Raw genomic sequence first — 23499 nt, forward strand, 5'->3', positions numbered from 1 at the left:
ACAAAAGGTAATCTGTCCTGTTATGCATTTATTTTATAGATGCTCCTGAAGTTTCGGTAACAGGATATGATGGAAATTGGTTTGTAGGAAGAAAAGGTGTTAATCTCAAATGTAATGCTGATGCAAATCCACCACCCTTCAAATCTGTGTGGAGCAGGTAATGTTATATACTTCGAAAGAAATTATCTAAAAGTGAAACCTTCTTAAACCCCCATTCTAAATTGTTTTTATCTATATAATACATGATTATAGTAATAGCAGAAAGTTTTAATTAAATTTTCTGTCTTATCCTGCCCCACCTGTCCCCACCTTCCTACCCCCTCAGTTCTGATCTTTAGAGGCTACTTTAGCAATTTTAGCAGTTTCTTATGGTTATTTACAGTCAGAGGTTTTAAGCTGCTACTACTTAATAGTTTTTAACATTGTCTATTGACTTCTTAGATAAATAATTATAATTTTATGTCTACTCCTTCATTTACAAACACACCCATATACACACATTCCTACCTTTCATAGTCCAAACGAAATTTTAGCTATTTTTAGTTAAACTCAGTAACCACTGTTTGCTTCTCTAGGACAGGTAGATGTTACTAAGAGCTAAGTAGTAGTATACCAGACTTCTGTTTTCTCTAGTCTATAGCCATTTGTTTTCCTAATGGCTAATATTTGCCTCTTTTTACTTGTGTAGTTACTATGTGCATATTTTTCTTTCTCTGAAATTTCAAACTGTTATACCAAGGTTTTTATTCATATTTTGTCAGTATTTAGGGCCTATTTTGATCTCCAGATGTATCTATCAACTTGAATAATTTTCTTATTTTTTGGTCATTTCCCTCTTTTTTATTCCTGTTCACTCTTTTTGGAACTCTTGTTTATTGTATAATAAATATCCTTTCTTTTATATTTTCAGATGGTCTTATTCTTCCTAGAAGGTTTTCTTGATTTTTTAAAAAATTTTCCATTGACTTAATGATATAAAAACTTTTTTTGGCCTGTTTTCAGTTTTTAAGAGCATCTTCTCATGAGACGGAGCATCTTCTCATTGAATATTCGTTAGAGAACGAGAAGATGCTCTTATAAACTGAAAATAGGCCAACAATAAAAATATGTTATTTTCATAGCACCCTTTTCTTATTTTATGAGTGTAGTATCTTTCTTGTTTCTTCCCAGGGATACTGGAATTATTTCTTCCCCAGATAGTTTTTTTCTGCTTTCTTCGTACTGTCTCTTTTCCCTCTAAGTTCTTTTATTTTTTGGTTTGGTCTTTCATTATGTAGGTATTTCTTAATCTTGTTGGTTGTTTAGTCTTTCACAGTGAAGCATTAAAATAAAATGCTTAGTGGACGCTCTCTGCAGCGAGGATTGCTCATTAGATTCCACTTAGAGTAATCAGGTAGAGATGTGATTATTTTCCTGGGGAGGCTCCAGATATCACTAATAGAAGAGTGGAAGTCTTTATTTTGTGGCCAGTTTATTTCTACAATTAACCTGCATTTTTTTGCCCGAGAGATAAATGTCTGATATTTGTACAGAGTCGGGAGGAATCTGTTGTTTTGTTGTGTATCTTTTAACTTGCTCTTGGCCTCCTTCTAGTTTTCTGAGGTACAGTGAGTTGAATTCCAAATTTTTTTTTGGATTCTTTGGACCAAATTGGCTGCTTTCTCATCCATGTGTTTTTCATAAGCAACTCTTCACCCTAAAGTACAACTTTTCAACCTTGGCACTATTGATATTTTAGGCCGATAATTATTTTTTGTAGTGGGCAATCCTGTGAATTGTAAGATGTTTTGAAGCATCCCTGGGTTGAGAAACACTGACCTAAGGCATATATTGTTTTTTAAATCTATTTTCTGTCTTCTAAAAGTGTGTTGAAACATCTTGTCTGTTGAATTCTGCCTCCTGTTTTCTCTAGGATTTTTAATAACGTTTTGATTTCTGTACTCTTTCTGGTGGGATTTTATGGGAGTTAGGAAGCACTGTATCTGGTCAATCAGTTGTCTTTAAGCGTGGATACTATTTTAAAGGTAGAGAAAACCTTCTTCATTTACATTTTTTTTTAAATGGGAAGCAGTCATTAGTTAAGATTTTTATTTGATAGAGTGTTTCTAAAAGCCGTACAACTCTGGATTCTCATCCCAGTGTCTAAACTTCCGATGTCTTTTTTGAGTAAGTCATTTAACCCCTCTAATCCTAAATTTCCTTGCCAGTAACAGTACTTCATAGAGTTTTTGTGAGGTACAGACAATGAATATAAGTCATGTAACATAGACACAAGGGCATAGAAGATGCTTTTGTTGTAGGTTTAATGTGATATTTAGATATTTCTAACTCTAAGTTATTTTACAATTTCTCAGATAATTAAAGGGATTAAAACTTTGAGCCCAAAGTACAAAGGTAGTTGTTAAGACATATATAGTTTATTTTCATTGTTATCCTTGTAGAAAGAGTTTACCTTTTGAAAGCCGATACTTGCAAAAATTTTCTTTCCAAAGCCTTCTAAAGAAAAAGGTTAGGTGCTTTTGTTTTTGTTTTTTAAACCATGTAAGCATATTATCTTTATCCTTCAGTGCTGAATTGAAGTACTACCAACTCCAAAAGATTTTACAGATTATTTTACCACTCACTACAGTTGAGATTGCAAAACAAAATTATTCTATCTATTCTTCAGTGTTGATTTGCTTCTTTCTACCTTTTTATTATTGTTTGTTCTTATTCCCTGTGTAATCATTTGTCAATGTTCTATGTGCTTACATAATTGAATATAGAGACTACATTTTATTTACTTCTGTATCTCAGCATCACCAGCAAAGCAGAGTATGGCAAATAGTGGGCTCCTAGTAATTGAATGAAGGAATAAGTGAATAAACTTTTTGAAAATCTACTTAGCCTAAACTGTAGTAGTTGAGCACCTAGGTTTACTTGACTTTTTAATCTTTTCTTTCTTTTTTTTTGAGACAGAGTCTCACCCTGTCACCTAGGCTAGAGTGCAGTGGTGCCATCTCATCTCACTGCAACCTCCCCTTCTTGGGTTCAAGTGATTCTCCTGCCTCAGCATCCCAAGTAGCTGGGATTACAGGCACCCGCCACCATGCCCAACTAATTTTTGTATTTTTAGTAGAGACAGGGTTTCTCCATGGTGGCCAGGCTGATCTCTAACTTCTGACCTCAAGTGATGTGCCTGCCTCGGCTTCCCAAAGTGCTGGGATTACAGGTGTGAGCCACTGTGCCTGGCCTTATCCTCTTTAAAAAAACCAAAAACAAGCAAAAAAAAAAAAACCTTTAAGCTTTAAAAACACTTATTTGTTGTTTTTTTTGTTACCCTCAGGTTAGAAAAGTGATTTTTAGCAGTATGCTTAGTTCATTACAGTGAATGGCTTTAGAGTTCTCATAGTGGGACTCTACATGGTTTAGAGTAATATGTATACTAGGTATAGGACCTCTTAGCCAAATTAGTGTAAATACTGTTTTAGAGAGTTGTTATTGATACCAAATGGTGTCTTGGTTTTTATTGTCGCAGATGCCCACCTTACAAATGAAATTATTTTATAGGAAGACCCATTTTGCTGTTTTAGAAACTATCTTTGGATAGAGCACAGTGTCTATTTGCATTAGCATTAAATGATGCTCTATAAATATATTATAGAGGGTGCTAAAACATTACATATTTAAGTGAGATGACTTTGCATGAAGAAAATTGTAGATATGTCATGACTAGATCTCTGATTCAATGAGAATTTTAATTTATTTGATATGTATGTATGTCTTCAAATAATATATTTTTCTAACTTCCAGTTTTCTGAATAAAATTTTTTAAATTATATTTTTTCTCTGCTTTTCTCCCGTTTTATTATGTTGGCAGAGCCACTCTTACATGGACTGCTATTTTGGAAGAATGGGTGTTCTTAATGGCCTTTATTCGTTCATCTTTATTAAAATGAAAATTTGTTGCTTTTTTTATACTTTCATAGTGAATTTTGTCTGAGATGCTTTTTTATTTTGACTAACATCTCAAACATATAATGTCTCATTTTAACTAGCTGTCAATAAATATAGTCTGAAGATATTTAAAATAATTTTATGCGTTTTAAAATCTAGGTTGGATGGACAATGGCCTGAAGGTTTATTGGCTTCAGACAATACTCTTCATTTTGTCCATCCATTGACTTTCAATTATTCTGGTGTTTATATCTGTAAAGTGACCAATTCCCTTGGTCAAAGAAGTGACCAAAAAGTCATCTACATATCAGGTAAGTTACTATCTGCTTGCAAAATGAGTTATTTAAAACATTTCTGAATAATCATAATAACAGTATGATCCTAAGCAATAATTTATACTTGTAAAGATACAGATTCCTCAGTGTGAAGTTTTTCCAAATAACCTAAAAGGAATATGATAAAAGAATCCTATCCTGAGATAGGTATGTAATGTGGCATCCTTTATTGAAATGTCAAAGTGTCTGTGCAACAAGTTTATTTACATTTTGATGCCTGTACATATAGTTAATTTTTCAGTTCAACAGTACTGTTTCTTTAATACATAGTATGACTTTCTAGATTCTTTTATCTTTACACTAAGAACAAATAGTGATTTTTTCTTTTGCTTTGATGGCCACTTTGTACACAGTTGTCTGGTAAATAAAATGGAATATTAAATTTGATGACTTGGCTTGTTAAATGGCATTGTTCCCCACTTAATATGGGACTATACCATATTGTATTACTGAGAGGTGAAATAGGAATGCTACTGAAAATGTGTTAATGAAATAAAATTTATGATGTTTTTTATTGTCCTTAAACTACTAATAGCTTAGATTTTTCACATTCTGTTTGTTTCACTGTGAATATTTTTGTTAATCTGGCTGAGTGTAAATTTTGGCATTCGTAAAATAGAGAGCTAAAAATACATCTTTTCCTGGTTGCGGCTGCAAGTAATAAATTATCAATAGAATGCTTATTTATAAAAATTCAATAAAATATTTTGAGCATCTCCTTACTGATTACAAGAATGTAGCAATCTTCCTGTCTAGCAAATGGAAAATTAAGAGGGAAAAGGAAGAGAACCTAAGAAACTCAGGTTTGTATGGTAATTGTGGAATAAATAGTTAAGGGTTTTATCTTTGTTCAAATCTAAAACTAGGTAAATTAGAGGTTTTGGTGAAATTTTGTGCTTGCTTAAGTGTTATATTCTCAGTCCTTGTGTGATCAGTCTAAGAAAAGTACCACGTATTATATTGTCTTACAGCACTCACCACAGTTTTTAGTTGTGTGCTCATTTCTTTGCTTATTATTTATCTTCACAATTCAGCAATTTGTGCTTGCTTTATTCACGACTGTATACTTAGCAGTGAGCATTGTGCCTGGCACACGATAGAGGTGCAAACTTTCTTTCTTTTTTTTTTTTTTTTTTTTCGCATGACTCTAGAAAGAAGCTTAGAGCTGTATACATCCCTAGCCCTTTCTGCCAGTATCAGTACTTTGGTGGAAATCTGTATTTTTTTTTATTTTGAGACATGGTCTCGCTGTGTCACCCAGGCTGGAGTGAGTGCAGTGGTGTGATTTCAGCTCACTGCAACCTCTGCCTCCCAGGCTCAAGCAGTCCTCCCACCTCAGCCTTCAGTAGCTGAGACTACAGGTACGCACCACCAGCCCAGCTAATTTTTGTATTTTTTGTAGAGATGGGGGTGGTCTCTCTCTGTTGTCCAGACTGGTCTTGAACTTCTGAGCTCAAGTGATCTGCCCACCTCAACCTCCTAAAGTGCTGGGATTACAAGTGTGAGCTACTGTGCTTGGCTGGAAATCTGAATGAGGTTACATATTAGTATATTACTCTCTCTTTAGTTAGAGAATAAGCCAGGGAAATGCATAGTTAAAATATACTTAAGGACTGTTTATTTTGTTTCTGTTGCACAATTTGGTGTGGGATATTACTTGTAAACCTTAGACTCAATATGTCTATGTAATCGTTTAAATATCAAGGCTTGGCTGGGCGTGGTGGCTCACACCTGTAATCCCAGCACTTTGGGAGGCTGAGGTAGGTGGATCACCTGAGATCAGGAGCTTGAGATCAGCCTGGCCACTATGGTGAAAACCTGTCTCTACTAAAAATACAAAAATTAGCCAGCATGGTGGTATGCACCTGTGATCCCAGCTACTCAGGAGTCTAAGGCAGGAGAATCGCTTGAATCCGGGAGGCAGAGATTGCAGTGAGCCCAGATCGTGCCATGGATGACAGAGCAAAACTCTGTCTCAAAAAAAAAAAAAAATTAAAAATAAATAAATATCAAGGCTCATTTTGGACACTCTTGTATGTACTGATTAAATTGATAATATCCTAAATTTATACTCTTTTATCATTCTGAGTCCAGTGTTCAGTACTCTAGACTTGTGTGTCCAATTGCCTATTAATGATCATAAACTCTATGTAGTAGTCTAATAGGTATTTACAACTTAACATATTCAAAACCGAGGTCCTGATCTTTCTGTTGCTCCTTGATACCAAACATATTTCTGTACTCATCTTCCTTCTTTCAGTTACTGGTACTTCTTTCCTTACATTTGTTCAGGATACAACCCTTGATAGTTATTCTTGATTTTGCTTTTTCTCTCACACCCTAGTTAATTCATTAACAAATCAATACCAGCTCTTCCATTATGTTAAATATAGAATCTTACCAGTTCTTCAACTCTTCTACTACTACTACTACACTAGTCTAAGCCATAAGCCACTCTTATTTCACTATTACAATAACCATTTAATCTCCCTACTTTGCCTCTGTCCCCCTTCAGTTTGTCAGCAAATGAGCAGCTAGGGTAGTTGTTTTAAAGGACATGTCAGCTAATGTCACTCCTCTCCTCAAAACCTTCCATGGGCTTCCCATTTTACCCACAATGAAAACCAAATCCTTACAATGACTTGCAAGGCTCTGTACATGCCCTCTTTCCAGATGATCTCTCTAATTTCATTTCTTATATGTTTTGCTCATTGGCTGAGTCACTACTGGACTCCTTGCTGTTCTTCAAACATAGCAGGCACATTCCTACCTCAGAGTCTTTTGCATTTGCTGTTTTCACTGCCTGAAATGCTTTTACCAGGTATCATCAGAGTTCTTTACCTCACTTCTTAAGGCCTTCACCTTCACCTTTTTCAGTGACGTCTTCCTTCATGATTATATTTGAAATAAAATACCCTCTCTTCTCACCCCTTTGCTACTATTGGTCCCCTTCTTTTTCTCTTTAGCATGTATTGCCATGTAACCCCATGTATTGCCATGTAAATATGTAAAATGTTTACATATTTTATTGTTTTATATGCTTGTCTGTTTTTACCCTCAGAACATAAGTCTAAACATAAAGGCTGCTTTAATTTACTGCTATATTTCCATTATCTACAATGATGTTTAGCATATGATAGGCGTTCAATACAGTTTTGTTGCATGAATGAATAAATTTGGGAATAAAACAATCAGGAATCAATTTACAGATCCAGAATCTGCTTTTATGTAACTTAACTCTTTAAAAAGGGAAATCAAATTTTGAGTAAATATGAGCAAAATCACAGTTTCAGCACTTTCGAAGAAGTGGCATTATATGAGATAATTTTTTTTTTTTTTTCTGGAGACAGAGTCTCGCTCTGTCGCCCAGGCTGGAGTACAGTGGCGCTATCTTGGCTCACTGCAACCTCTGCCTCCCGGATTCAAGCAGTTCTCCTGCCTCAGCCTCCCACGTAGCTGAGACTACAGGCACACGCTGCCATGCTCGGCTAATTTTTTGTATTTTAGAATAGACAGGGTTTCACCGTGTTTCCCAGGCTGGTCTTGAACTCCTGAGCTCAGGCAGTCCACCCACCTCAGGCTCCCAGTGTGCTAGGATTACAGGTGTGAGCCACCGCACCCAGCAGAGAATTTTTTTTTTTTTTTTTTTTTTTTGAGACAGAGTCTTGCTGTGTCACCCAGGCTTGAGTGCAGTGGAGTGATCTCGGCTCACTGCAGGCTCCGCCTCCTGGGTTCACGCCACTTTCCTGCCTCAGCCTCCCAAGCAGTTGGGACTACAGGTGGCCGCCACCACGCCTGGCTAATTTTTTGTATTTTTAGTAGAGATGTGGTTTCACCATATTAGCCAGGATGGTCTCGATCTCCTGACCTCATGATCCACCTGCCTCGGCCTCCCAAAGTGCTGGGATTACAGGCATGAGCCACCGCACCCTGCCGAGAATGTTTTTTTTTTGGTAATCAGTAGTTAGACTTTACTTTTCTATCCAGAGTCTGTTACATAGCATACTATCCTGAGATTGGTTAACTCATCTAACAACGGCTTGGAGTATGTCAGGTATCCTAGGTATAATGCTGCTTTTCCAGAATGACTATTTAGTAAAACCTAGTAGGCTTTTACAAGAGTAAGAAGCCATAATTCACAAAATAAATGACCAGTTAATCTTTTTCATTGTTACATGTACACATTTTCGTGTAGGAAAAAAATGTTACCTCAGTATTAAAATAGATATTTAAAAATTTGAGAAATTATTTTTAATATATGTAAAATAAATGCATCTTAGGACTAGAGATGAAAAGTTCTGCTCAGAACAGAATAAGCAACTCTGAGGGAAATTGTTCTTAATTTTGTTACACATTTTCCCACATTGATAAATGTAAGATTTTGGATAACAGGTTTTTCATTTAGGATTGCAATATTCAATCTCAGTTATTAAATTGTACTCTATTATATAATAGTAATACTCTCAAGAGGTATAGTAGCTCTTTCACTAGTACTTACTGACTACTGGAAATTGTGTTTTTCTGGTTTGCTTTTGATGTATATTTTTCCCTTAACTAATACCTGTTTCTTATCTTTAAATTTAGAAAAGCAAATTTTGATATGTCAAATAAGTGCCCCATGTCTAAAACCCTTATTCCTGTGCACAACTTGAATTTCAGGTCATATTGATTTTAGGATCCAAGTGTAGTATCAAACTTAAGAATTTGCTTACTTAGCAATCCTTAAACATTAAAATGCATTATTTCATATATTTAAACAACCCATATGAAGTCTAAAAGAAAAATAAGCCAATTAATTTTTATGACACTAAAAATATACCTTAGAAGACTAAAATATGCCTTTTACGGGGCATTACATGACTGTTTTACGGTTTGGCAGAACTCATTAGAAAAGGAAACTTAAAGTTCTTCATTTGGGTGAGAAGAACTATAAAAGTCATTATATCCATTATATACTCATTTATCACACAGTCAGCAAAGAATATGAAAAATAATATCTAACTGAAAAATGAGGAATACTTTTGGGAAGGATTTAAAATCATGATATGGTGATTAAAAATAGTCCTGCCTTATAATAATTGTGACTGTCATTGTAAATTAGAAAACAGAAAAAATATTTTGCATGCATTGTCATATTTCCATTGCTTAAAATGCAAAATAATGAACTATTAAATGGCCTCTCTTTCATGGAATGATATTACTAGTGAGGCTCAGTTATTTTTAACACTGATTAAGGAGTGGGATGGTGGGTTGAAACATTTCTAGAACCATCAACAAAAATAAGATTTTAAAGTAACCCTTTTGGTTAGATTTTTCTCAAAGCCATATTTTGTTAAATCTGGGTGAAATGGACAATAGATGACCATTTGTGTTCATAGAAAGAAATTTGCAAGTAGAAGTAATAAATGTCAGGGTTTCATTATTTAGGATACTTGGTAAAAATGCGTCATATTTGGTGAGAGCTCAAATATAGTCACTGTTCTGAAAAAAACTAGCATATAAAGAACCATGAAAAACTTTAAAACTCTACTGGCAGAAAAGTATTTAAAGTATAAATAATTAGATGATTTTTACTTTAATTTAAATATGCTGATGCCAGTTTATTATAATATTTTTTTCTTTGCGAATCATAAAGATGACATTCAGTGCATTAAAGTTGACTTTCCTGGTACTTCTGCTTCCTCAGAAAATACATGAATTGTCTTATTTAATTTTTAGTCTATATTTTTAATGTTCTAATGCTGTGAAGTTGAATTACGTGAGACTTTACTACTTCTATACTAGACACGATCCTTCAATTCTACACTTGTTTTCTTGGGGTTGAATTAGTTCCATTAGTGAATGTTTTCATAAATTAAAACTTCTTTGATTCACTTAAATATACTCTGATAACTAATATTCATCTCAAAGTACTTGACAGGGTTACCTGTTATAAATTTAAACTCAGAAAATTAGTTATATTGTACTTAATTTTATACTGTACTTGCTAAATTTTTACCACATTCTATACATATGGCATTCCGTGATGAAACCTGTTCAGTAAGTATTTTTGTTTAGCTTGTAATATTAGAATAACTTACCCCATGTAGATTTAGTATTTTTCTAACAATCATTTTTTAAAGCTCTATCAGTACCACTCATTTAAAAATTAATTATAGGAGATTACCATTTGGGTCATTTATTTCTTTCACTGTGAAGGAAACAATATTTTTAAACTTATCCTTTCTTCAAACTCTACAGTTTTGTGTTACATGACCTATAAATACTACTTAATTGATAATTAACCAGTCTTTAATTTTTGCTATTTATGTTTAGTTGCTTTTTAATATTACTGGCTATTTACTCTGTTATCTAATGTCAATACACAGGTTCATTTGCATCTAATATTTAAGTATTATTAGAATGTTCTCTCTAAAATATTAGCTGTTCTTTTTGAGACTCCATCCTAAAGTAGTGACATTAAATTTTGCAGATATAGTTGAAGTTTTAAAATTTCTGAATGTTTAGATAACTTGCCCATAGGATGTTAGACATGGTGATGACATTTTTATTACTTTATAACATATTTCTACTTTGTCTGTTAGTTTCCTTTGGTAATAGCCTATCAGGCTAACATAAGTTTAAACATATGCTTTTTTATTTTTTTAAATTACTAGATAATAGTGTTTACTATATATCTCATTCCAAAAATTTTGAGCTGTTTTATTTAAAGAAAATATTTTTGAGAGAATTATTAAACCAACAGCTTATACTGTGCCCACTTAACAAGAGTCTATAGTTTTTCATTCTTTTAAAGATATGCTCATCTCTTATAAAAATGAACCATATTATTAATAGGTAAAATGGATATTAAGAAAAACTTTAATTTTTTTATTCTTTTTATTTTCTTGAGCTACTGGCTAAGAAAATGTACATTTGAATTACTTGATTTACTTTTTTATTATAGTAATTATTAAGCTTGCTATGTAATAGGACACTTAAGTAATACTCTTCATTAAAAAAATAAGGACCTCTTTTCTGGAGTACAATATCACTCATAAACTTGGAATGGAAGAATTACAACATAGGTTTACACCATAGGTTTTATTCCTTTCTCTTTATTGGTGACTGACTAAATGTCAGTGTTTTCTTTTTAAATAGATAAGTACCACTACATTCTGCTCTTAATCAGATTAAGAATGAAAAACTATTGTTACTATGAATATATATTCATTAACTGTGCTGTCTTGTCAACTTGCTGCTGAATCAGCCTGCATTGACATTCTTTGCCTTTCTGTGTCTTCTCTATCTTTACTGTTTCCATTAGATCCTCCTACTACTACCACCCTTCAGCCTACAATTCAGTGGCATCCCTCAACTGCTGACATCGAGGATCTAGCAACAGAACCTAAAAAATTGCCCTTCCCATTGTCAACTTTGGCAACAATTAAGGATGACACAATTGCCACGATCATTGCTAGTGTAGTGGGTGGGGCTCTCTTCATAGTACTTGTAAGTGTTTTGGCTGGAATATTCTGCTATAGGAGAAGACGGACGTTTCGTGGAGACTACTTTGCCAAGAACTACATTCCACCATCAGATATGCAAAAAGAATCACAAATAGATGTTCTTCAACAAGATGAGCTTGATTCTTACCCAGACAGTGTAAAAAAAGAAAACAAAAATCCAGTGAACAATCTAATACGTAAAGACTATTTAGAAGAGCCTGAAAAAACTCAGTGGAACAATGTAGAAAATCTCAATAGGTTTGAAAGACCAATGGATTATTATGAAGATCTAAAAATGGGAATGAAGTTCGTCAGTGATGAACATTATGATGAAAACGAAGATGACTTAGTTTCACATGTAGATGGTTCCGTAATTTCCAGGAGGGAGTGGTATGTTTAGCAACCACTGAATGTGACTTAACTATGTACAATGTTCATTCACACTAGTTGATCATTTTCAGATTGTTCATACTTTTTCTTGAGGAAGAATAAGCTTTTTCAAGTTGATTTTCAACCTTACTTTTTATATTCTAATCTGACAAATGAAAATGTAAAATCTGAGTTCAGTGTATCTAAGCTGCTTTAGAATTTTTTTTCAATGCTGTACTACTGTCTCAAGATTTAAATTTTAATGCAGAGTACTTTATTGGTGTGAGGCACACAGGTAAGAAGAAATGTCAACATTAAATGTATGACTTATTTGGTACAAAAATTTTTAAAAAAGGGAACTACCTTGACATTGTGTATTAAATGTTTACCTAAGACTATAATCTCAAGTATGATGTTTGTTTAACATATACCTCTCAAAATTTATCACCACTCAATGACACTGCATCAAAATTGACTATAAAACTAATTCAAGAAATATTTATATATATTTTTTAATATACAAAAAATATTTAGCCTGATGGAATGGCTTTCCTTTTCAAACATTATTTTCTAAGTTTCTATACAAATGAAATCTTTACCTCTGCATATTAATGAGCCTTGCCATAATTACTGTAGAGTGGCTTTTCAAAGATATTTTGTTGCACTAAAACTGTGGTAGTAAACTCAGTGAACATGATGTGTGGAAGAGCATAATTAGCTGGTCAATATTTTTGTCCAAATACCTGCAAGAGTAATAAAATACATACCTTTCAAACATGATAATTATTAGTTTTTTTTTCCTTTCTGGAATGTGGATTTTGGTACATTAGCAGTAGCCTTATTTTAATGTTTTATGTCCTAAACATACTAATAGAAATGAAAAGACTCAGAGCATTTCAGAATACTGAAGTACTAGTTTTAGAAATGAGACTTTCAGCCAACAATCTATAGAAAGAATTTTCTGGACCATCTTGTTTTAGTTATTTAATGTTGATGTTGTTCAAATGGGTAAATGTACAGAAAGAAAATTTTAGAGTAAACTTGAAAACATTGGATATAACTAGAAAAATCTAGGTTATAGAATTAGTCGGTAACACTTCCTAATGGACATTGGCATTCATCTCCTTTTTCCTCCTAAGTGTATGTATGTATTTTAAGATTTCTGTTTTTACAATTAAAACTGGAAACATGAGGTTTTTGTTTTTGTTTTTTACATAATTACATATATTCCTTCTGAATCATTTATCTTTTGAGAAAGAAATGTTACCTAAACTTCAGATGTGCTTTTTGTTTGTGAGGTAATTAAATTGCTTCTACAGTGGAGGCTTACAAAATTATTATGACAACTGTTTTGAAGCCGAAAGGATAGATTTTCTATTGCCAAGTCATTTGAAAAAGTGACTATTTTGCCAGTGAAATGAAGTGGAAGTTAGTAGGAGAATCATAAATTAAATATATTATTTTGTTAATAAAAAGGCAAAGTAGTAGGTACTTTTTAAACCCTCCCAACCAGCCCTTTCTCAATATTCATCAAATCTAAAACATTTAGGGGGCAAAATTCTAACATGTTCATGGTGTCTTGCAAATATGAAAGCTTTATTCTGAAGGGTTATAAACTAGTTTTCTTCATTTTAACTAGCACTATTTTGTGGAAATTAGAAACCTCTTTTATTTCTCTTCCCAAAAGTAATACTTATTATAAGACTGTAGTATCAGGTTAAGGATACAGTTAAATAAAGTTCACTTATATCTTCTTACAAATGTCTGGGTTTTAATATGGTTAATCACTTACATACAAATACTACAACTTTTTAGTGCAAGTTTTTGGAAGAAAACTTTTTGATAAAACACTGTGATTGATGTGACTTTATTTTTAATTTAAATGATGAGGTGGCCAGAAGAAAGATGGGTCTAAAATTTCTCCCATGAAAGATGTAAAACTATGGCTTTTCTTAAAATCAAAATTTCATCTTTTAAAATAATGGTTTGAAATACTGTATGGATCTGAACAGAATAATCACATTTAGGATTCTATATAAATCTCAACTGGAGTATAATCTGAAGGAAATTAGCAATGTATTTTAAGAAATATATTTGAAAAATATAAATACTGATTATGAACTTTCTTTTATATTGTGGTTATGTGTGCGATTAGGTTTTTTTGTTTGTTTCTTCTGTGTTTGTTTGGTGGGAGAGGGTGACCTGGAAAGCCACAAGTGAGTATTTGACATATTCTGTATCCTTAATCCAATCATTTGGCAAACTAAAAGGTTTCTGTGTTTTAAGAATCTGATACTAGTGCTTAAGACTTTGGGAAGCATTGCACTGTTGTTTATTAGAACTTTATGTATATTTACTGTACATAGAGACTTGTTTGAAAACATGAATAGTCATTAAATAAACATATTGTTAAATTAGTTTTTGAATACCAGTGACATTCATAGCTATTTGACAGGTATATATGAAAATTCTACTATCATGAAAAAAAAATGAAAGAATATTTGTACTATTTTTGGCCATATTTATATTTATTTCTTTCATATGGTTTGAACTGTTTTAGCATTTTTGTAAATTCACTTGAGAGTTTTCTTTCATACTGGTTAACATATTTCAATAATGTAATGAAGATGAATGCAACTCTTATTTTTCTGCCATTTTTTATTAAAATACATTGAAACTAAAGTAGGCTAGGGGTTAACTTTAAAAGTGATATTTGAGAAGTGCTTTAGAGTTGAAAGATTGAGTATTTTACCACGTGCCTAGTAGGGTTCTATTTGCTAACTCTAACATTGAGGAAACTGTTAAGGTTTTCAGTAGTAAGTGTTGCTTCTAATAGCCATATACAGGAAAGTTTTATAAGATAACCCACAGCTGAATATTTTGCATTAAGGAGCTGTAGGAGTACAGTGTATAAGTACAGAAATTGAGAGAAATGTAGTCATTTTATATGTGAAAACATCTTATTTGAGTTTTTGATAAATACTGCTAAAACACAGTATATGAACAAGTAAGAAGTTTATGTATGAAAGTAATCAATGTAAAATATAAGAAAGGAATAAATGGTACCCATTTTGAATTTTTAATTCTAATAGGGGAGTAGATTGTAGATTGAATTGTCTTTCCTGTTTACTTGTTGATTAGAAAATGCATCCTTCATAAACAGCTCTTTTCTCAAATTTTTCGTATATTGTGTTTGTGTTTGTGTTTTAGTTTGTACCAGCGCTAAGTTTTGGTTTTGTTGAGTTTGGTGTTTTTTTGTTTTTTGTTTTTTGTTTTCTTTTTTTAACCAACCTGTGTATTAGGTGTTAGCCCCAATAGCCTTGCATGAAATCTTTAAATAAAAGTTAAAAAAGTTCTTTAGAGGCATATTTCCATAATAAGTTCATTGCTCTGTGTTACCTTCTTTGTCCTCAAATTTACTAAAGTGTGTGTGTATGTGTGTGTAACTTAGTTTATTTTAATTATCAAAATGTAATTAATGATTTGTGGGAATCAGAAACCTGTTTTCCTAAAACAAGACTGTAATATCAGATTGAGGATAGTTGGCATGTTGGCCACTATAAAATTTTATAAAATTTTTTCCTTTTTTTTTTTTTTTTTTTTTTTTTGGTGGTTGGGTTTTTTTCTTCCACTTTTAAGTTCAGGGGTACATGTAATGTGCCATGTTGTTACACAGGTAATGTGCCATGGTGGTTTGCTACACAAAGCCATCACCTAGGTATTAAGCCCAGCATGCATTAACTATAATATTTTTAATTAACCATTTCATTCCCAATCATGAATTAACATTCTCCATAGTTATAAATTATCTTATCTCTTTAGCCCTAGCTGTTAAAACCCATTTTAGATGTTTTTGCTACTACTTTGGCATAAGCCAAATTTTATATATTGGCTTTCAATTTGGAATTAACACATTTCATAAGGTATTTCTTAAGTTGACATTTAGTGTTTTTTTACTTATTACTTTTTGTGAGCTACTCTGATTAGAAATGCCATTGCTTTGAATTGTTTATAATCACCTTGTGATGCATCACTTTGTTTCCTATTTCTGGCTTTTTAAATTGTATTTTTTAAACGATTTTTGACCTGGGTTTTTCTTTGATAATACACAGTTAGACTGGGTTGTTTTGTTCCCTTCTTGGTATCCCAATAAAAAAAAAAATTCATGCATGAAACAGTCTTTGAGGGGTTTGCACAGTAAACCAACTTTCATCTGTTTTTTAAAATGCTTTCTGTTTATATATTTCTGGGTTTTTTTTTCTGTTGTAGTCCAGTGATCTGCTTTTTTGTAAAGTACATATATACTTTGACTTGACACTTTGACTTGAGTAGTGTTAGGTGTTTATCAAGAGCTTGAAACCAAAATTGTTTACAAAAGTTTTACCTTGTATTCCCTTAGGTATCATTTATTTTCTTGAACGTTCGTGACAGTTATGTTTATTTCAATTTAGAAGGATAAAACATGATTCAGTTTTGGGATATATCTTGTTTCATTTGCCTTTTAATAGCTGCTGTTTTTTTCTGGCTGGTTGCTAATGAAGCTGATTGAAAGTGACCTTTTAGAGCAATGACCTTTTAGAGCAATAACTTTAAAATGTAATCTTCAAAACATGGGAATAGTTTTAGAGCCTCATTTCCTTATGTGCATAATATTGCTACATAGACATGATATGCAAGTTGTACAGTCTCAATTATGAGAAATATCCCAGGGAAAACCTAATTGTAAAGTGACAGTTCTATCTAAAAGCCAAAGGTAGGATCTAGGTGACTTGGCCTTTCTTAAAAAACAACAACAAAAAACTTCTTATTATGGAAAATTATATAAAAATAGGACAGAATAATGAAATGGACCTCCATGTACTAGCTTCAGTTATCATCAGTTCCTGGTCAGTCTTATTCAATTTAGACCCCTACCTACATAACCCCTCTTGATATTATTTCATCTGTAAATAAATCACTATATAGCTCTGAAAAATAAGGACTTTTTAAAAAGTAACCACAGTATCATTATTACACCAAAATTAATAATAATTCCCTAACATTCTGTCAAGTGAGCATTCAAATTTTTAATCATATGTATTTTGCAGTTTTAATCAGGTTTTCCAAATATGATCCATTCATGTGATTGCTGGAAATAGCTTTTACTCTGTTTACCCCCACCCCATTTTCCCTTGCAATTTATTTCTTAAAGAAACTGCTTCATTTGTTCTAAATTTTTCCAGTTTAAATTCTGCCATTTGCATCCCACACACATCCCTCTGTATTTTCTGTAAATTGATAGTGAGATCTAGAGCCTTGGTTAGATTGAAGTTTAATTTGAGGGCAAGATTACATCATACATAAGTGGTGCTGTTTTTCCATCAGAAAGCACATGCCTACTTTTTTGTGTGTGATATTAGCTGCCGTTTGGTGCTCGATGCCTAGATCTATTAACCCTGTTCTTTTACCATATCATATACCTAGATGTCTGAATAATTGTCATGCTGCTTCCTATCAACTTTATCTATCATAACCTCACATCTTCTTCTGGTTTTTATTTCTCTTCTCCAGATCAGTGAAAACTCCTTTAAGTGTACCTCCCAGTTCAAAATTAGTCTGTACTCCTATTATACATGTGCTACTACAGCAGTTTGCTACATGCATTATAAAATATTCAAAAGTGGAAATTTTAGCTATCTGATAATATATTTAACATGTTAATTTTTTCTCACTAAAACTAAGACTTGGGGAAACAATATGATTGCATTTCATTTTAAAAGTTAACTTTTTTATTACTAAAACATTTTTGGTAAAACTACATGATTGAATGTTCTTCATGCATTTTTTATTTTCAATTTTATACTTTTTGATTCAGTGATTGAAAGGTCTGATATCATGGTCAGTGCATGTTGATACTTGGTTTTTAGATGTGATAACTAAAATGCCACCTCTCAAAAACAAATAGATTTAAACGGAAGAAGAAGATTGTTTGGATGTTAACAGTTTTCATCCCAACCAGTATTTTTAGAGTTTATCTTTAGTTCTAGATATTTGGTTGTTCAATGTCTTGCTAATCAATAACTTCTCCTTCACATTAGCTACTGTTTTTCAGCACATTATAGGTTTAGTAAATGTAAATATATTTTAACTGGTCTGCTGATGCATTTGATCTTTTTTTTTGGTTAACTTGTTATATCTGGTTAGATTGCCATGCAAATTTTACTTCATACTGTAGCTAACCGATAAAATTTGTGTAGTAAGAGTAAGATGTGTATTAAGAGTAAGATATTTTTATTGCCAGTTATTAGTACCAGTATTATTAGTGTTATGTGGGTTTTTTTGCCAATTATTTGCAGGAATGATACTACAAATAAACGCTTACTAGTATATAATATGTAGATTAGCACTGATATCTCCACAGAGTCCATGTGTCTTAGCTATTTACCTGTTACTTGGGACACTCATACAATTCTTCCTTTACATTTTTGACTACTGATTAAATCTAGATAAGTTATTAGTTCACTCAGCTGAGCTCTCATAAATCGTGTTACAAGATGTGAAGGAATAACCAAGTGAAGGGCTGTCTACTTAATTTTCTTGTGGAACTGTCTCATTTCACTCTCCCCATAGATATAGTGGGTGCTCTGTGTGGCAGGAAAACACCTGATACTTGGACAAGGGGAGCAACCAGTGCCAATCCATGTATTATATACTAGTAAACAGTTATTTTCATGAAATGTCTTTTTTAAAGATAAGTGGTAATATTTCTATACTTCCTGGGTGACATATATTTCATGGATTCTTTGACTCTACTTTGGGGGATTTTGCTGTCTATTACCACGTAAAATTCATTCCTGCATTCCTGGCACTTAGCACAAGGCCTGACACATACTAGGTGCTTGGGGTAATTTTTTGGATGAGAGGCCGAGGAGACTGACCTGATCCAAATAGAGCACTTTAATAAAAAAGTAGTGAGACATAAATGTTCGTATGGATATAAAAGCTAATAAGTCATACTGAGAAAATAAACATTAAAGGGGCTATTACAAATGAAGAATGGGATTATTTATGGGGAAAAATTCGTAATACAATAATATATAGTATGGGAGCGAATCAAAGGTGGGAAGATAACTTTGTAGGCCAACACATAAACCTGTGATGTCATCACTAAAGTTTTGTCAAAGGGTCTGAAGAGAAAAAATAGGGCATATTTCAGTTTTAGATGTGAATTAGGTGTACACATGTTTCAATAGCTTTACTTTAAAAATTATTTGTTTTTGAATGATAAAAATACTTCAATTTATTATTTATAATATTTTTGTACTTTTTTTCCAAAAAGTAATGAAAGTTATTTCTTATATCCATATTCATTTTTTTATTGGTTGATAACTAGTTGATTTTTAAACATCTTCCCCAGAAGACATGTGCATGCTATCTTTTAATTAGGTGTGGCAGTATACTCTTGTTGTGTTGGAGAATGCTCTTTTTCTATTTTTGGAGGTAAGTTTCCAGTGAATATGAGTTACCATTACTACTGTGATAACAGCAAGCTGGTCTTTTTTTAGAAATGCATGCACCAGTCTTTTAGTGGTAAATATTTTATAAGTTTTTTCTTGTTTTCTGCCTCTTGTAAGCATGTATTGCTCTTAGTAGATCATCTCCTTAGGTCGATGGTACTGTTTGATGTCATTCACTCAGTAAACTACCTTAGTGTTCAAAAATGCCATGTTTATACATTTGGTCACTTAATTTTTTTTCCTCTGTAGTGGTTTTATTGGGATGTAGAGTCTATGTAGTATGTATGTGTTTATTTGGGTTGGGAAAAGGGGGAAACAGTGTTGAGGCTAAATTCTCAATTTTCATCAAAATACTTGTTTATTTGGGCTGGGATATGTGCGAAACAGTGTTGGGGCTAAATTACCAATTTTCATCAAAATACTTGAATGCAAAAGATTCGCGCTCCTTTGCTTTCATACTGGTTTTCATCAACTGTTAATACCCTTAAATTACTAACACTTTAAGTACTTACCTCTTTTTTTTCTCAATTAGAATCAGAAAAGAAAACATGAAATATATCCCATATGCATATTTAGCGTAATCAATTGACCTACGTGAAGTAGATTATCTAGTGGGGAAATAGATTCATACCTAGTTTTTCCTCCATTTGCTCATTTCAGCAGCTACCAGCCTATTCTAATACTACAAAGAGGTATGGGAGAAAGAGGATACATATGAGAAAAGAATGAATGGAACCAGGTGAAATGAAGATGTCCAAATTAAGATAGAAGGAAGTGTTGTGATATACATATAGTCAACTCTCGTAGAATCCTAGAGCTAGCAATTATAAGACTGGTGTGACAAAATTGGATAGATTGTAATTAAAATGTTTAAGAATATATATTTAGACAAGCATTACTTCAAGATATTAAAAATAGTATCTATTTAAAGTTGGGAATTAAGAGATTAAAAGTCTACATTATGTGGTTTTATTACAGAGCACTACCAAACCTCAGATTATTGTTGAAGTTAAAGGCTTTCTTAGAGGAGATGTATAGTTTGATAAAAAATTTATAATGACCTCTAGATTGAGAATCTTAATTTAGCCCCACTCAAAGAGTAACATGAACTTTTCAAAAGTAATTTTGAAAAAAAAAACCCTTACGGTATTAACATTGTCATCAAAATAACAAAAATTTAAATTCTGTACAGTTGGGCAAACATGATAGGTCTTCTTTAGCAAAAGAAAAATTTCCAAGAGAGGAAGACCTTTAGAATAACTGGTGTGGAGTAAATAACGTACTTGACAATTAGTATTTTTTATTTGTGCCACTGACTAGAGATGTATGACCTTGGTCAAATTGCATAACCTTAATAGTTTCAACTGGCCTATTATTAAGGATTGAGTAGGACCATCTACTTTATGGCTGTGTTCAGTGGTCAAAGTCATAATCTATATGGTGGGGAAAATGATAATATAGATTATCCATAAGTCATCCCAAATCTCTCTCACATTTACAAGTGCAGAATGATATTTGGCTGTACTGGGTTTCAAATTTTTTTTTTATCTAGTACATATTCAAATGGAGATAGATTAGAAAATTGAGGAACAATAGATAAACCAGGCTGGTATTAGCATATGAAGGTCACCATGAATGACTGAGTTATAATGTTTCAGAATCTATTCATTGGAAACATTACTGAAATGAGTGACTTGCACTTACTGGTTGTTAGATTTTTATTTCAAAATGAGCTGAACAAAATGAGCCATTAATAAACTCAGGATTGTTAGTATTCTAAAGACATTTTTATAATTTGAAAGAAAGTAAAACATTCTTTTTGGCAATCTAAACTACCATGTTACCCACATTTAAATAAAAACAGAATTGGAAAATACTTATAAATATGTATTTATATGGGAATACTATCATGGTAAGTAGGTGAAACATATTTCAAAACCAGTAGTGCTAGTTCTGTAACTCTGCCGTGTCTGGGTCCCAACAATTATTGCAATTATTTAAGAGTATATGTGAAGATTATGTCAATTTAAGTAAAACTGAGACATCTTCATTAGTCTACATTATATATGTTAACAAAAACATTCTTCTCTTCCAACAAGGGGTAATAGTGGAGGCTTCTACCCTGCTCCAACCTAACTTTATTTCTCTCTGTGTTCTCTACTATTCGTTGATTGAATGGTCTTGGCAGATTATTTAACTTCAGAACTGCAATATCTTTGTAGAATGTTATCTCAGTATCTTTTTTTATTTGTAAGAAAGACAAAAACAAAATCAGATGTGTGAAGGAACTTTGTAATTCACAAATTCCACAAAATTTAGTTACTGGATTTAATATAGCTGAAATTGTCAAAGTAATACTTACACGTAAAGATTATTTTGTTACATTCCTTAATACTTAACATTTGAAAGTATGTAGTACTTGTAATAGTTTTAGTACATTCCCTTATTTGGGAGTTCATAAAATTGTGATTCAATTTTTTGGGAAAATGTGAAATGCTAACAGCCAAAAATGTTTTTTAAATCCTTTCTTAAAAAATTGTGGTGCAGTGTGGGAAAGAGAAGTTGGTATTCAGAAATGACATATGTCTATGGCCAGGAGATAGGAAGAATTTCTATTTAAATGTTGTAGTAGAGAAGCTATTTTTAGTGCACTTTGTATTAAATGTGCATGAATTAAGGGAAATTTTGTGCAAGTCCTGTTTTAATATTAATATTTAAAAATATTTTTCAAATTTTACAGTGTCCAATGTCAATGTTTTTTTGATCTGAGATATTTTCTGTTTTGCGCCTGTTTTTCAATTTTGTTAATAGATTTTTTTATTTTAATAGAATAAAAGTGCTAAATATCTGTATTACTGGTCGTTTATATTAGAGAATACTGATTTTTAAAATTACCTTTTAGAGTACAAACTTAAAATTACTTTCATCTTTTTCTCTCTCTTCTTCTCCAGGTACTCTTTACATATCGAGAATATATTCTCTTGGTGATGTTTGGGGATATTTACATAATTTTTAAAAAGTTAAGCTGAGGTATTAAAGTAATATAAGAAAGAAGGAAGGGTTTTAGCATAATGCCACTAAACCTAATGAATGAAATTTGGGCTCCTCTAACCTGGCTCTTGGATAACATACTTCAGTCAAATAGTTTGCACATTGTAGAAAAGGTATGCAATTTCAAGAATTATTTTTAAGATTATTTGAAAAGCCTAATTTTTGTTACTTTACAGATGTTCCATTTAAGCAGACCTCTTCCATAGCTGTAGCTGGAGCGGTAATTGGAGCTGTTCTTGCCCTTTTCATCATTGCTATCTTTGTGACTGTGCTGCTGACTCCTCGAAAAAAAAGACCATCCTATCTTGACAAAGTGTAGGTAACTTTTTTGCCTTTGTTCAACTATGAATATCAGTATGTGTCAATCTTTATGTTTACCTTTACAGCTCCTCATAAAGAACTTAAGGGATAGAAGTAAGGATAATGTTAGGCCTTTGTTAGATGACCCTGGTTTCATCAGAATATCTCAAACTATATCTTGGTAAATGAACATTGTCAAGGGGCTGCTAGAAGTATAGAACAGCTTTACATTTTTCACCTAGAGCGTATTAGACATCTTTCTAAAGGGTAACATAGTAATACTTTATATTGTCCTGCCTTCTGAATAGAAATGTAGGCCTTTCATGAAGTGGTAACCAAAAGACATATAAAAATATCTTTGAAGTTTTAATGGCTTCTTCATATTGTATATGCATGTCTTATGTATAGATATAACTGAACTATCAAGTTATTAAATACATTGAATTTTAAAAATTTTTTCTTAAGAAAAATACTTTTTTTTGGTGATTTATAAAATATACATCTTCTTATTTAAAGAGTAAGCAA

The 23499-nt window shown here is 32.3% G+C and overlaps 1 protein-coding gene across 3 annotated transcripts in view; it reads left to right on the top strand.

The window, feature by feature from the left end:
* NECTIN3 (nectin cell adhesion molecule 3) overlaps positions 1 to 23499 on the top strand; it is a 132960-nt gene that overhangs the window by 50341 nt on the left and 59120 nt on the right. For 2 of the 3 annotated variants that reach the window (XM_054481521.2, XM_054481525.2), the window contains exons 4-6: positions 40 to 157; positions 4096 to 4247; positions 22851 to 22989. In XM_054481521.2, the coding sequence (XP_054337496.1) occupies positions 40 to 157; positions 4096 to 4247; positions 22851 to 22989 (409 nt within the window). Of the gene's footprint in view, positions 1 to 39; positions 158 to 4095; positions 4248 to 11577; positions 13320 to 22850; positions 22990 to 23499 lie in introns of those variants that run through there. The other variant, XM_054481519.2, reaches the window with a different exon arrangement.

This window comes from Pongo pygmaeus, chromosome 2 (genome assembly GCF_028885625.2).
Source record: "Pongo pygmaeus isolate AG05252 chromosome 2, NHGRI_mPonPyg2-v2.0_pri, whole genome shotgun sequence".
Classification (NCBI taxonomy): domain Eukaryota; kingdom Metazoa; phylum Chordata; class Mammalia; order Primates; family Hominidae; genus Pongo; species Pongo pygmaeus.